This window comes from Rhinolophus ferrumequinum, chromosome 23 (assembly GCF_004115265.2).
Source record: "Rhinolophus ferrumequinum isolate MPI-CBG mRhiFer1 chromosome 23, mRhiFer1_v1.p, whole genome shotgun sequence".
Taxonomy (NCBI): domain Eukaryota; kingdom Metazoa; phylum Chordata; class Mammalia; order Chiroptera; family Rhinolophidae; genus Rhinolophus; species Rhinolophus ferrumequinum.
This window is the reverse complement of record NC_046306.1, coordinates 44,588,732-44,604,973: the sequence shown is the minus strand read 5'-3', so window position 1 is coordinate 44,604,973 and position 16,242 is coordinate 44,588,732. Positions and strand designations below refer to the sequence as shown.

At 41.7% G+C, this 16,242-nt stretch overlaps 1 protein-coding gene across 1 annotated transcript in view; it reads right to left on the bottom strand.

The window, feature by feature from the left end:
- The window catches only part of ABHD12 (abhydrolase domain containing 12, lysophospholipase), a 78,150-nt gene extending 63,750 nt beyond the window's left edge, over positions 1-14,400 (bottom strand). The window contains exon 1 of the mRNA XM_033095007.1: positions 14,062-14,400. Coding sequence (XP_032950898.1) covers positions 14,062-14,237 — 176 coding nt within the window. The 5' untranslated portion in view covers positions 14,238-14,400. The remainder of the gene's footprint in view (positions 1-14,061) is intronic.
- Between the last annotated feature and the right edge of the window lie 1,842 nt (positions 14,401-16,242).

Here is a 16,242-nt window from a genome sequence, read left to right as displayed (position 1 = left end):
AAGGGAGAGGGCTCAACAAAGAAACAATGGCCTCCGCCAACTCCCTGGCCCAGGAGAAAGCCACCTCTCCAGGCCCCATCCCAAGCCAGAGAACTCAATTCCCTACCATTTGTCTCTGCTGCCTTTCCAGCTGCTGCCCCAGCAGTTGAACTCAAAGAGAGTGATTCCGTTGGTGGCTAAGTCTGTGCATAGTCCCTTTAAGAGCAGTGCCTGTGAGTGCAGCTGTACACAGTCTCACTCAGTCAGAATCTCTTATTGGTTTTCACAAATAAAAAACATGGGACTTCCCTCCCCGGCACTGGGACCCTGGGCTGGGGTGGGGTTGGGATCTCTTGCTCCTTTAGGGTATGGCGGGGTACCCCTACAGCCAAAATAGCCCTCCCGATCTTTAAAGGTCACACACAAGTATGCGACCAGCCCATTCCACGTCTCTGACCTTCCTACCAGTCTGGAGGTGGCTTCTTCTGCAAATCCTTAGTTAAAAGGCTTCAGTTCGGCTTGATTTTAGGTGATTCTCAATAATGGTTGTTTTATAGATTAGTTGAAATTTTGATGTGATTTTGAGAGAAGGTAAACACAGCGTTTACCTAATGCTCCATCTTGGTTGTCTCTCTCCAGACTCTCCCATACATGAAGGAGCAATATGATAAAGTCCTGAGATTCACTGATGAATCCATCCTACATTCAGCAGACATGTTAGTTCTGACCACGTGCCAGGTTTAACACTCTGCACATAAGTCACAGTCCTCGCCATATGGGAGCATCATCAAGGAAGCTTAACTGCTTTCTTTGCTGTTTCTTTGGGTTACAGAGATTCAAAAGTGAGATTCAAAGCTGAGTTGTTTGTAGAACTGCAGGCTGGTGACACCGTTGGGTATCTTTCTGCCATAAGACTGGTGTCTGGATCATACGAGTTGTTATATTCTTCCCCAAGGCCCAGCACAGATGCAACCAATGGAAAAGCGCCCAGGCTTTTGGTGAAATGAGGCTTATTTACTTATCTTAAACTGTCAGCCTGAGGGACAGGCATCTAATTACACACACATCTAGAGGCCGGTTGAAAGACCCTTCAGTGCTGTTGGCTGGCAGGCGCCATCTTTCTGCTCTCCACTTTTAATCCTTTTTGTGCTATATTTTAAATGCTTTTTTTTTTTTTTGGTAGGCATCATATATATAGTTGGCTATTGCTTTTTTTACCCAATCTGATAACCTCTGCCTTTTAATTAAATGTTTAGACTGTCTTATTTATTCCATCTGTCTTTGTTCCCCATTTCTTCATGTTCTGTCTTCCTTTGAATTAAGCATTTCTTAAGATTCCATTTAATTTTTTTTGTTAGACTGCTAATAACTCTTTTTTCTGTTATTTTAGTGGTTGCTTTAATGTTTATACTATCCATCTTTACCATATTGTACATCCAAGTAAAATTATATAATTTCACATATAAGAACCTTACAATAGTGCACTGCCATTTATTCCCTCCCAGGCTAAATGCATTTGTTTTCAGAAATTTTACATTTTTATATGGACTTCACAAAGCATTATTATTTTTGCATAAACAATGTTCATTTAAAGAAATTATATTAATAAAACCAGCTTATGTATTTTCTCATGTAGTCATTTCCAATGTTCTTTATTCATTTATGTAGATTCAGGTTTTAATCTGGTACAATTTTTCTTCAACCTGAAAAACATCCTTTAATGTTTCTTACTGTACAGGTCTGCTAGAATGAATTCTCTCAACTTTCACATGTCTGGAAACTTCTTATTGTGTCTTTGTGTTTCAAAGATATTTTCACCTGGTAAAGAATTCTAGGTAGACAGTCGTTTTTCATTTGTTTGTTTTTTCAGTGCTTTAAAGATGTTGTCCTGTTGCCTTCTTGCTTGCTTTTTCTGACAAGAAATCTGCTATTGCCTGCATCTTTATTTCTCCATATGTGTCTTTTTTTCCTCTGGCTGCTGTTTAAGATTTTTATCTTTATCACTGCATTTGAGCAATCTGATTATGATGTGCTTTGGTGTACTTTTCTTCAGGTCTTTTTGTGTGGGCAATTCACTGAATTCTTAGTGAGTTTATAGTTTTCATCAAGCTTAGAAAGTTTCTGGCCATTATTTCTTCTACTGTTCTCGCTCTCTCTCTTGCTTCTTTATGGACTTGAATTACCCAGATATTAGGCTGCCTGAAGTTGTTCCACAGCTCAGTGCTGCTTCCAAAAAATTTTTGGTTATTTTTTCTCTATGTTGCATATTGGAAAATTGAATCTTTTCTTCTATAGTGTCTAATCTGCCATTAATGCTCTTCAGTGTATCTTTTATATCACACATAGTAGTTTTCATCTTTAGAAATTTGATTTCGGTAATTTTCTTCTCTTCCATGACTCTATTTAACTTTCTGAACATATGGAATACAGTTGTAATAACTCCTTTAATGTCCTTCTTTGCTAACTCTGACATGTGTGTTAGTTCTGAGTTGGTTTCCATTGAGTTATTATTCTCCACATGATAGGTCACATTTTCTTGTCTCTTTGCATGCCTGGTGCTACAGACTGAATTGTGTGTCCTCCCGCTCCAAATTCATTAATGTTGAAGCCCTAACCCCCAGTACTTCAGAATGTGGTTATATTTGGAGACAGAGTCTTTAAAGAGGTAAATAAGGTAATGGTCATTAGGATGGGCCGTAATCCAACAAGACTTTGGAGAAAGACACACAGAGGGAAGACCATTTAAAGACACAGGAGGAAGATGGCCATCTACAAGCCAAGGTGAGTGGCCCCCGAAGAAACCAACGCTGCCAACACCTTTATCTCAGACTTCTAGCCTCCAAAATTGTAAAACAATTAATTTCTATTATTTCAGCCACTCAGTCTGGTACTTTGTTATACTAATATATCTGGTAATCTTTGATTTGACACCAAACATTATGAATTTTACTTTGTTTGGTGCAAGATATTTTTATATTTCTGTAAATATTATTGAATCTTATTCTAGGATGCACTCAAAATGCTTGGAAACAGTTTGGTTCTTCTGGGTCTTGTTAGGTGGGTCTAGGGCAGTGCTCAGTCTAGTGTCCTTTACTGAAGCATGATGTTCCTGAGTGTTCTACCCAATGTCCTGGGAATTATGGTCTTGTTAGAAGGAACTGGAACTATTCCATCTAAACCTTCCAGGAAGTTTTTCCCCAGCCTCAGATAGTTTCTTCACACATAGTGCTGAGCAGTACTCTACTGAATACACCAGGTGGCCCCTCTGCAGATGTCTCTGGGCCCATCTCCTCTCTGGTCCTCTGTCCTATAAACCATAAGCACATAGGTCTCCCTAGACTCTCAGCTCCTTATCTACAATGCAGGGAGTGGACCAAGCTCCACATCAATTTTCCCCTTCCTGTGCTGTATCAGGGAAACTCTTTACTGGAAATAAGCTGAGGTCATTGCAGGGCTCACCTATCTGTCACCTCCCAGAGATTACTATCTCGCATTACTATCTCTCAGTGCCCAGTGTTTTGAAAAACTTTTGTTTCATGCATTCTGTCTGATTTTTGTTGTTGCTTTGATTATTTCAGGGTAAGGTTAAATTCAGTCCCTGTTATTCCACCTTGGCCAGAAGTGGAAATTCTGTACTTCTTTTAAAATGTGTCTATATCTGGAGTAGGCTTTAGCTCAAGTGGTTATTTGCCATAGCAGACTACTAAAATGTATCTATACCATGTTTCCCCGAAAATAAGAACAGCTCTAATGCTTTAATTAGACAATCAGCTCTAATTTTTGGAGCAAAAATTAATATAAGACCCAGTATTATATTATATTAGATTAGATTAGATCCGGTCTTACATTATATTAAAATAAGACCGGGTATCATATTATATTATATTATATCATATTATATTATAGTATATTATATTATATTATATTATATTATATTATATTAAAGACCCAGTCTTACATTAAAATAAGACTGTCTGGCTAGGTCTTATTTTCGGGGAAATACGGTATCTGGTTTTCACCAATTCCTCCATTATTGTAACCATCAAATTATTAAGGAAGTGTCTGGTTTTATTCCATTATATTAATAGATGTATTCCATAATGTATATTTTATAACATACTTTAGCTTCCATTATAGTATCTCATTATATTCATTCAGAAGGAACAAAAGAGTAAAGCCAAAATTCATTCCCCAAAACTAAAAGTTGGATTATATTCTTCTTAGATTATTGGTAGAAACCTTAAGAACAATCTTCAAAATCTTATTTGAGCAGTCAGTATTGGGAGTAATTCCACTCAACAGAATTGAAAACCTTAAGGTATTAATAAAATATATATGAGCAATTCATAAATGTCTCTGTTCCCAGAGGGAAAACAAAACAAAAAAATCTTGGGGATGTGAATATAGTTGAACAGCTGGGTGTCCTGGCAAAGACAAGAATGTTTTACCACTATAGTACAGCTCATTTTCAAGCGTCTTACACACAACTGCATTACCTACTGTTAAAAAAATAAAATTCAGCTTAGTAAATTTTGAAGATCTTATTGGCTTTATTCAGCAATTCATGAATCAGGCAGCATCCAATCTAGAAGATAGGAGCTCCAAGAAGCTGTACAAAATAAGAGATTTAACAGGCAGAGGGAGCAAGAACAAGGAAGCTGTATTACGCAAAAAGGCTGACTGGTTGTTGCAAGGTCAAGTTCCTTCAGGGGATGGCAGGGGTGTGTCAGGCAGATTACCTCACTAGTGCTGATTATAGGATTCCTGATTGACTGGTTTAAGATTCCATTTCTGGGAGAGCCCAAACTGTAATTCTCGGTTTGGTGACGCAGGGCCATTTTGGGCTTATTGTCTTGTTCTAACACTACTTTGCTTTACTTTTATTCATAGCACTTTATTACTCCTTGAAATTTTACTGTGTATTTACCAAACACTTTTTTGCTGTCTCTCTCCTTCATGAGAATATAACCTCCATAGGCTGGAACTTGTCCAACTCTTGTGCAATATTTTATTCACATTGTCTAGCACATAGTAGGCTCTCAACTAGTATTTGCTAGAGGAATGAAAGAACAAACAAACATGTAAGCAATGTCCTTGATATATGCCACAATGTAAATAGTAATTATCCAGAGGCAGTCCATCTCCTCAATTATCTTCACTGTTTTAAATTTTTATTAAGAAATCTTTTTTTACTTTTGTAATGAGAAAAAAATTAAAATGAGAAAGGAACAGAGGGAGCCCGAGAGAGTACTTCAGAAACCACCTTTCACTATGGCAATTGTCATCCCCCAGAGTGGCCTCAGAACTGGAGATCCATGCCTGGATCCCTGCAGAAACTCCTTGGAGCTTTCTCTTGAGGCCCCGGGCTATACTGGCAGGCCTACAGTGCTGGCCTATACTGGGGGGACAATCCCTTCCTTCTGGAACCCTAAGCCAAATATCAAATGTCCTAGAATGGCAGTCTTCTTATTTTCCTTCCTGTTGGTTGTACCATGACATGCCTTGTCGAAGTGTTCTGTGTCCCCAAACTATGAGAATTTTTCTTATAGCTCCAGACACCTCAGTACTCCAGGGATGCACTGACAGGATGGTTACATCCTGTTAACAAAGTGAGAGCCCAAAATATGAGATACTCTGAAGATAAATCGACACACACAAAAAAGTCAGAGCAACAAAGGATGAATGTGAGCTCAGATTATCCATCTCCAGCCATCCTGCATTTTTGTCTCTACTATAGACATGAAAACATTTGAGCATTAAGAACTGATGGCTGCCATGCATAAAAATGGATAGACAATGTCTTGTCTATTGTCTTGTTTTATCTTTACATCCCCAGAGCCTAGCATGGCCTCTGTTGGAACAATAACTACTTACTGAATAACATAACCTATGGGCACCCAGCACTGGCATGGCCACTTTCAGGTGAACAACACGATATTCCAGGACTAGAATGGCACAAGTCAGGATGAAAGAGTAGGGAATCTTTGTTGTACACACTATTAGGAGAAGAAAACAGATGAAGTCATATATCTCTTTTAGGGCTCTGAACTACAGCATCAAAACGAACTGCTTCAACCCTGAACATTCTTCCCTTCTCATGAATAATTCAGTCAATATATCTAAATCTTATGTGACAATTCCACAAGTCTAATAAGAACTGAAAACAAGATGCTCAGGGCAACTTCTTTACAGCTTCAAAGATAAACCCTAAATTCTAGCATTCTTGAGATGCGTTTGTATTCCTTCACTGGCATCCCGTCTCTGCCTTCATCTTGACCAAATGGAGAGCCTTAATCTTCTGAAACTCCACACTGATAGCCATCTACCCTCTCCTCTTTTTACCTTTCAGGTCATTTCCATACCTGATAAACAGATCACACCTGATTAAGACAACTAAAGTCCACAAATACCATCTCGAGACAAATTCTATTTAGAAACTTAGCTATTTGTGTATTAGCAAAACCCGAGTAAGAATTCTGCCTAGGTCCCACGTAACTCACTCTGTCTTGATCTTAGTTCAGGTTGATCTTTTCCCCACCTCTACCTTAAACCCAGCTCTAACTCTCTCTTTGCTGGGATGTGTGCAGGGGCCTCATGGAGCCACTGCCTTCCTACTCCAGAACAAGGCAGCACTGTGCAAAACATCCACAGCTTCTCAGATATACAGCAAGTCATGGCTGAAATGACTTCCTGTGGGAAGCATTTTTGTCATCCATTTTTGAAACATCACGTCAGAAAGAAGAGTGCCTGCTAAGCAGGCAACCTTGCTCTTACTTCACAGAGAAAACAGTAGTACTCAGAAAAGAACTTCCAATGCTCCCCCAACAAATCTTTGAACCTCCACAGCACCCTTGGTTTGCCTTCCTATCTGGGGACCCTCCACTTGGCCTTGGGGCACTGGGTCCCAGAGAAAGCACATCCACAGTGCCCATAGAGCCAGCCTTTCCCGTACTGGACTGTCCCTCTGAGCACACCAACGTCTCTAGCAGCACTAGTCAGAAACCTCCTCCCACTCCAGCTACCCTCCTTATTCCTGTGCCTTTTTACGGCAAAACTCCTTGAAAAAGCTTTACTTTTCTCTGCCTCACCCTTAAACTACTCCATCAGGCTCCTGCTCCTACCACTCCACTTGTCATCCACAGATCTCCATGTCACCAAATCTAATGGTAGATCTTCTTTCCTCTGCAACAGGCTTTATTCAAATGGTTGCCTCTTAGCTCTTTTTCTAACTCACTTCCTCCAGGTCTCCTTGGCTTGAGTCTTCTCTTCTCCCATCCCCTAACCATGCAGGGCTCAGGGCCCAGTCTGTGACCCCCGTCATGACTCTGAATACCATCTACGGGCTAACAGTCAGATGATGCCCTAACTTTCCCCTGAACTCCAACTCCTCCTACCTACTTCACTTGCATGTTTAACAAGCACCTCATTATACACAAACAAAACTCATTACCCCCCAAAGCACTTGGCCTTCCCACAATTGCCCCATTTCAGCACATGGTACCTCCATTCTCCCAGCTGCTCAGAGAACTGATGAATCCTAACTCTCCTTACTCTTTCTTTTTCTTTTCTTAATTAAAGTTTATTGGGGCGACAATTGTTAGTAAAGAGGGGAGGGGAGTGGTAGATGAGAGTAAAAGGGATCAAATTTATGGTGATGGAAAGAGAACTGACTCTGGGAGAATTGACACACAATGTGATATATAGATGATGTATTACAGAATTGTATACCTGAAACCTATGTAACTTTACTAACAATTGTCACTCCTCGCTCTTTCATACTAATCCATCAGCAAATCCTACTGACACCTACTTCAAAGCAGATCTAGAATGCAACACTTCTCACCTCCACAGCTAACCCAGGCCTAAGCCCCGATCATCTGTTGCCTAGGTGACTCCTAACTGGTCCATTTGCTCCAACTGCCTCTCTAGTCTGTCCTCATCAGAGCAGTCAGTGACATGGTAATGACATACAACATTTTAAGGCAATCCTCTGCTCTAAAGCAGCCAGTGGCTTCCATTCAAATGTCCCCTTATCAGGGAGGAGTCCTGCCACCCAAATTGTGCACACACCTCAGCTGCTCTTTAATGGCCCTACTCTTCTCCTCAAGGACCTGGGCACCTATGTACTTATTTGTCATCTGTCTCCCCCACCAGAATGTAAAGTCCACAAGAAATGACCTGCACCCACAGCTACAGCTTCAGCATTTAGAAGAGCATAACAATTACTTAAACTCTGCTAAATGATCAGGTGAATAACCAAACACTATTGTTTAAAATGCTCTAATACCAACAGATATGTTAATTTATCATGATGACAACTATAGGCAGGAAAACCGGCTGAGAAGACATACTATTAACAGTTTGGGGGCAACAACAGAAAGAAGGGTAAATGCTTCTTGACGTAAGTTAACAAAGCTTTCTCAATACTTCCAATTAATGATATCAGTAATAATCATGGAGTAACTATTACAGAAGATGCCACCGATTGAGTGCTCACTGTGTGCCCGACTCTTTCATACATCCAAGCCTTACCCCAATACTACAGGGAAGATATTTTTACCCCCACATCACAGAGGAAGTAACAAACTCAGAAAATTAAGCAACCCATCCCAAGCCCCAGAATCTGAAAACACTCAGTTAGGGTTCAGTTATCTACGCAAGCTTTCCTCTAAAACACCAAATGATACTACAATGGGCGCCAAGCCTAAATAGTGGGTCGTACTGCTAACCGGACATCTTAGTCAACGCTTCCTAGCTTTTGTTCTTCCCTGTGTTGGCATCCTCTGTCCTCAATGCCACTCCACACTTCAGTTCAGGATGAGACAAATGACTTACCTACTCTCCATGCCGAAAGAGCTCCCTGACAGAGCATAAATCCACTGACACTCGAGTTCTGTAGGCATCATCTCTGGGGGAAGAGCATTCACTTAACTTGTCAGTTTTCAAGACCAAATTACAGTAAAATTTTTCCTATAGACTTCATTTTGGAAAGAAACATGCTCTAATGGGAGAAGTAGGAGGATCATGAGTCTGGAACAGCATCCTGTCTTCATCACTGTCAGCACAACCCTGAGAGGAGGACCTATCTTCCATAACTCTTTCCAAGGCTATCTCCATGATAGTGCCTTCAGGAGCTTTGAACCTACTCAAAAATATCTCCCACATTTGAGTGGTGTCTGCCCAAAGTTACTGTAGAAGATGGACACTCCCTTGAGAAAGGAGAGTACACATGGGCTGAAAGGAACTGGGAAACAAGCAGAAATACAGGACACGAAAGATGGAGATGCCAACAAAGACCCAAGTCCCAGGGTCTTAGGTCTAGGGCTGGAATGTGGCCTTGATAAGATAAACCACAACTGGGAAGAGACTGACTTGTCAGGGGCCCTGGCTGAAGCTCCATAACAAAGCCTGCTCCCTTGCTTGCCACAGTCCAGGCACAGACTGTACTCTGGGGGAGAAGAGGAATGGGAAAAAAGCAGACTTTACCTATGAAAGCTAGCTCAGAACACGCTCTCATCTTCTCAATGTGTAAAGAAAGAAGAAAGAAATACCATGCAGAGGTTTAGAGGGTGAGCTTAATATTCACCCTCAGGAAGGCTGCTGTTAAAGAAGACAGACGTTAACCTCAGCCACCCACCTTCCTGGATTATGGTGAAGCCATTAGCAGCCCGAGAGGAAGTCCCTTCCTTTGGCTTAAGGAGGAAGTAGGGTGATGCCTCAGTTCTGTACATACTTGCGGGGGTCATCAGCTATGACATTCCCCGTGCAGCCCACTGATCCCAGTCATCCAGCAGGTCTGCCCTGAGAGCAGCAAGTGGAGGAATAAAGCCTAGTTGACTGAAACACACAGACCTGTACATCTTATTACTGCCTTTGTGGGGTCCAATTTAGACCACGTATGCCTTTAATGCATATTCCCAAGAACTCCAGGGATACTGAAAAGAACATCATTTGCCAAGCTCCTGCTTGGACCAGAGAATGTGCAAAGCAAAACTAATATCTAGGTCCTCCCCTTGTGGAGTACAGAGTTGATGTATGAGTGAGATAAATATTTATCTTTATAAATAACCCTTTAGTCCAGAAATTGAAAAAACAAAACACCTGGGTATTTTTGACCTCCAATGTTGTTTTCACCTGAATTAGTTGACAATATTTAAAAAGTTAGAGATCTCACACACACACACACACAGCTACTCTTCTGGAGAAACTGGAAGATCTGGCCACTCTGGCCCCACATTCCTGCAAGGCAACAACAAGAGAGAGCGCAGTAGCTGCTGCCTCCTTCAGACAGAACATGTTCTCACCACTTCTCTGCAGCCCTAAGCATCATCCTGGTCTCCAGAATTAATAAATAAAAAAAATATTCTGTTTGGGAAAAAAACCTTTTTCTTTGGGAAAAATCCACTTCATTGGATGTGTAGGTATTAGATATATCATTAACCTAAATCAAGAAAAAAAGCGGGGGAAAAAACCATACACAAAATAGGAAACAAAACTAGGGAAATAGCCCCAGGTACAGAGGAAGATGCTGGATATAACGAATGATTTTCTATGAGCATATAAATCACCAAAACTGAATCCAGAAAGCGATAACAAATGTAAGAAACTGTAATAGTTATTAAAGTGCTAAAAAACAAAACAAAAACAGGCTCAGTTTTATAAGGGAATTCTAACAAAACTTAAAAAGCAGATCATTTCAAAAGTATTTAAACTGGCTAAAGAAGAGAAAGAGAAAGTTTTTAATAAAGTTATAGAAAACACTAAAATAACTTGATAGAGCTGGCATTAAAAAATGAAAATCACAGACTAGTCTCACAAATAATGGTATTAAATTTCCAAGTAAACAATTAATAACTAGAACCTGACTACACAATAACAGTTATCACTGATGTTTCAATAACGATGATTTAGTAATATAAAGTCTACTCCTATAACTGAGTTAAGGGAGAAAAATCTATGTGATCATTTCATAGATGCTAAAATAACATTTGATAAAATTCGACAACCATTTTTGATTAAAAACAAAACAGCAGCAACAAACCCCTTAGTAAAATAACTAGTGTGGCAAAAACACTAAAAGCATTCTCATTAAAGTGAGGAACAAGATAATGGTATCTAGTATCATCTCTATTATTTAACCTTGTTCTGAAAATACAATGCAGTCAGAAAAGAGAAAAAAACAAGAGACATATAAATGAGAAAACAAGGGACAAAATTCTTATTGTTTGCAGTCGTCATGATAATATACCTGGAAAATCCAAGAGAACCAACTGCAAAATCTCCTAGACCCTAAGATTATGTAAGTTGCTAATTATAAAATTATTAAATACAACAACTGACAAGAAAATGTAATATAAGAATCCTATTTTAAATCACAACAAAAAAGATAAAACTAAGAATAAACTTAAGAAATGTACAGGATTTTAAAACAAACCAACTTAAAAAAGACATTTCTGAGGAAATTGGGAAGATGTACGCAGATTGGGTATTAGATATTAATTACAGATAATTAATTTTGATAAATATGGTAATAGCATTGGTGTTATATATATTTCAAAAAGTCCTTACTTGTTCAAGACATATTGTGAAATATTTGTGGATGAAATAATTTATTTTAAAATAGCCACCCTGCAAAAAATGGAGGAGAGGAGGGATAGGTGATTCAAAATTGGCAAAACATGGAAAAGGGTTGAAAGTGTGATGAATACATGGAGATTCATCATATCATCTATACTTTTGTATATTTGAACATGTACACAATAGAGAGTTTAAAAAAATGTGCAGGAGGACCCAAACAAAGGAGGGTCATGACAGACATAAATAATCCCAAAGGTATATTATAGGCTTATTAAAGCACACAAAAATTGCCACCTCACAGTTAAGAAATGCAAATTAAAGCTACAAATCAGATGTCATTTTCATCAATTAAATAGAAAAGATCAAAATATCTAGTACTATTCAATATTGGCAGATGACACTGCTGGAGGGAATAAAAATTACCACAGCTTCTTTGGAGGGCACTTTGGCATTACCTTTCAAAGTTATAAATACACACCCCTTGCCCAGTAATTCCACTTCTAGGAACTTATCCTAGATATTCATTCAACAGGTATTTTCTCCTACCTACCATGTACAGGCACTGGAGAATAGAGGTGGAGAAAATAATGTCCCTACTCTCATGGGGCTTCGATTCTTGTAGAGGACGAGGCAACCAATAAAATAAGTCAAGCATGTGGGAAATTACAAGGTCAGGTAAGGGTTAAGTGCAATAAAGAAAAAGTAAACAGAATAAGGGGGTTGGGGGTGGCATGAAGGCTATTTCGGATGTGCTGGTCTGGGAAGGCGACCTGAATAAAGGAGAATGAATGTCCAGGAGAGGGTTACTGGAAATAGGGAAGGAAGCCAATGTGTAACACACAAATTTGGCCTTTCTGTCCTCTGCTTTTCTTTTGATTCCCCTAACAGTCTTTTGTTTATCCAAAGAATATGAGTACCACTTGAATGTCTCTTTGTCCCCCATACAAAAATAAAAATAATCAGATTCTTATAATGCAGTATCTTTCAAGGAAGGTGTCAGGCCAGCATTGTTTCTCCAAACATTACTGGGCATCACAATTTGGTATCTTTAAAGGAAGAATTTCCCAACACAGCTAAGTATTATGCCAAGGCTGTTAATAAAAGTGCATTAAAGCTAATCATGACTTTTTAATGCAGATAAAACTTTCCACAGAAAAGAGAACACATTAGTTTCAGAAAAGATGTTGACCAGTTGCTGGATAATTTTATACAAGCACAAAAATACTGTCTGTCCCTGCCCTTCTGGAAGCATTGTGGGAACCAATGATTTAGAGGAGTCCATAGTTTAATTTCATGATCTTTTAAGAAATGAAGCTGAAATTTTTAAGGAGCTATTTGGATATTCTTATTTATCCAAATATTCATATTTTAAATTTAATGATCTTTTAGGCAATGAAGTTAGTATTTTTAGGGGCTGTCTGGATATTTTACATTGAAGAGACGAGTGTCAATTAAGGCCATTCCAGTCGACCCTAAAGGAAATGACTGTTACAACACCTGAGAACATACTAACTTCCCACACCATGAAGTATCAGGAATTCAAAATTGCCATGAATGAAATGATATGTTCTACAAACAGCTAGATAATTAGGAAACCAGCTTATGGGGAGAGAAATTTGCGAGCGTGAAATATGCTATCTCAATTTTGAAATCAGCTTTAATAAACGGATTAATTGACGCAAAGGGAGAACATAACCAAATGATTTCCTGACATTATGGAAATTCCCAAGTAGACAACTCGTGTGGGCAAATTTCAAGCACCAGAAGCCACCTGCACAGCGAACGACAGGTTTTCCACAAACAGCTGAGGATGCGGTGCAGCCTGCCTTTCCCCTGGACGCAGCAGCCCATTTAACCTTCCCCTAAGGTCTGGCAGTGCTTAGCAGAGAATGCCACTTATGACAACCAGTTAACTCAGAAGAATTTCCGAAGCGAGAAGCGGAATACAGGTCAGCTTCCGCACTCGCCAATCTAGTGAGAGGGGCGCTGGTTTTGAGTCCAACGCGGGAGGAGAATATCCACATGGAGCCAGAGCTCTCAGGGTCTGGCGCCTGCCCTTCCGCGTCCCACCTCCCCAGGCATTTCCCCACCCCAGCCCCCACTCTCCTACACGGAGTCGTGATTTCCCCACCGCTCCATATCCCTGGGAGAGACGCTCATCCAGCCCATTGCTGCAGGGATCTCACTTGCTCACCTGGGGAAAGGTAGGGGTGCGGGGCTGGGTTCGGAGTGCTGGGTGGGGGGCTGGGGACAGAATAAGACACCGGGAAAGTAGGCAACCGCTCTCCTGCGGGCAGGCAGGTACCTGGGGAAGGGATGCGGGAGTTGACAGGAGAACGGAGGGCGTCCGGAGAAGGTCGGAAGAGTACACCGAAGGGATGGAGGGTAGGTGCAGGGCGCCCCTGTGCAGGTAGTTTACGGAGGGGGCGTTGGGGGGGCTGGCGTGCGGGCCGCACCTGTGGGCCAGGTAAGAGGGCACGGCCCCCGCACCGCGCCTCACCTCACCTGCCTAGCGCCCGCTTCATGCCCGCGTCGGCGGCGGAGCGCGGCTCGGCCGACCCCTTGCCCGCCAGACACAGGTTCCGCTTCAAGTGGCAGTCGGCGTCCAGCACTGAGGAGGACGAGCCCGAGACGACGCAGCACTCATGCTCCAAGGCGACGGGCTCGGTCCGCTTCCTCATCCCGCGGCCGACACGTTCGGCGGCCAACAGCGCCCGCTGGCCTTGTCCGTGCCGCCCTCGCCGCAGTCGCCGCCGCTGAGAGGAGACGCCGCCGCCTGGAGGCCACCGCCCCTCACATCCCAGCCCCAGGCCGCGGCAGCAGGCTACGGACCCGCGCCAGGGCGGATCGGCCCCACCGGCCAATCAGCGCCCGGCTCCCGCCGGCCCGGCCCCGGCCCGCCTCCTCCTTGGCTCTGCAGGGAGCGCGCCCAGCATCCCCGGCGCCGACCCGCAGCCATCTTGGAGAAGGGCGAATGTAATCTGAGCGCGCGTCATGGTCAGGGCAGGGCTAAGCGGAAGAGTCTCGCTGAGCTGGCAGGAGGACTCTGTCCCAAGGGCTGTGGGGCCGCCTCCGTGTGAGTTCTCGGCGTGGTGCTCCAGATCATTGGCCTCGATGTACAACCAAGAGATTTGCTTACTATTCCAAAGTAACTTTTAAAATTTCAACATCTGTGTCAGTAATCACTATTGGCAACTTACAGTTTAAGATCAATTAGAAATGCTTTTAGAAATTCAATAGCTTCTTATATTCGCATTGTAATATAGAAATTGCAAAAGTTTCATTGATCATATTACTAAATATCACAACCACCATTCATATTTGCCCAAATACACTTTTTTTGAGATTTAAAAAAAATAATTATTAGTTTCAGGTGTGCAAAACAACGTAATAGGTAGACATTTATACCCCTCACACAGTGATAACCCCCGCCCAATGTACTACCCGTCTGACATCGTATATAGCTGTTACAGTTCCACTGACTGTATTCCTTATGCTGTATTCCACATCTTGTGAAAAAGAAAATATATATAAAATTATAGTTGACATTATTATTTAGCTTCAGGTACACACTGCAGTGGTCAGGCACCTACACCGTCCATGAAGTGTCTCCCTAATGACAAGTGTCCATCAAATCCCAACAAATCTTTACAACATTATGCCCAAATACACCTTTAAAATTTAAGTGGTGAATTCCTTAAAGTGATGTAGTAACACATACTGGAGATTGGGAATCCAGCAACTAAACAAAAAAATTTTACTCTAACACTCACTGAATGCTCTTTAATAGAAAAACAAAAAAGCTAGGAAAGGAGGGCTAGAGAGAAGAGAGTAAGGGGTATTGTGTCTTTCTTGCTGGTACCAGGCCTTGCCCATACGATCTTCAACTCTTGGTCCACACTCACTTTCTGAGTGGGCTTATGTAGGCTTTAAATACCACCCCATGTTGGTGACACCTACATTTGTATCTTTAGTCCACACCTCTTCCTTGAACCCTAGGCTGCTCTATCCGATGATCTATTCAACCACTCTGATAGCCTACAGTCACCTAAAATTATGTTCAAAGCTTAACTCCCAAGTCTTCTCCCACCTCCAGCTCCATCTGTAACCTTTCCCACCTCAGGAGGTAATGATAACTCCATTCTTGAAGTTCCTTAGGTCAAACCCTGGTGTCATCCTTGATCCCTCCTTTCTTATGCCACAGCAGGTCTCCTTTCAAAATCTATCCAGGATCCAACCACTTCTTACCACTTGGGCCAAGTGGTAACCACTTGGACCATCATCTCTCACTTGGATTATTTTTCCTGCCTCCACCTTTGCCTGAGTCTGCTTAACTCAGATGCCACAAAGGTCTGTTTAGAAAATTAGTCCAATCCTGTCACTTGTATGCTGAAAACACTTCAATGGCTCCCCATATCACTGAAAATAAAACCAAAAGCTTTTGAAAGGGCCTCTCGCCTTCAATCTGGTCTCAGCCACTAGCCTCTCCCTCGCTCACCCTGCTCCAGGGTCACTACCTCCTTGCTGAAGCAGAGGTACCCAAGAGGAATGTGGGTGGCATGTGTGCCAGCCACCACACACCACTCCTCAGGGCCTTTCCATTGCATTCTTGCTGCCTAGAATTCTCTGCCCTCCCTATGGCCCCATATCCGTATGGCTTACTCCCTCCCCACGTTAGGTCTGCGC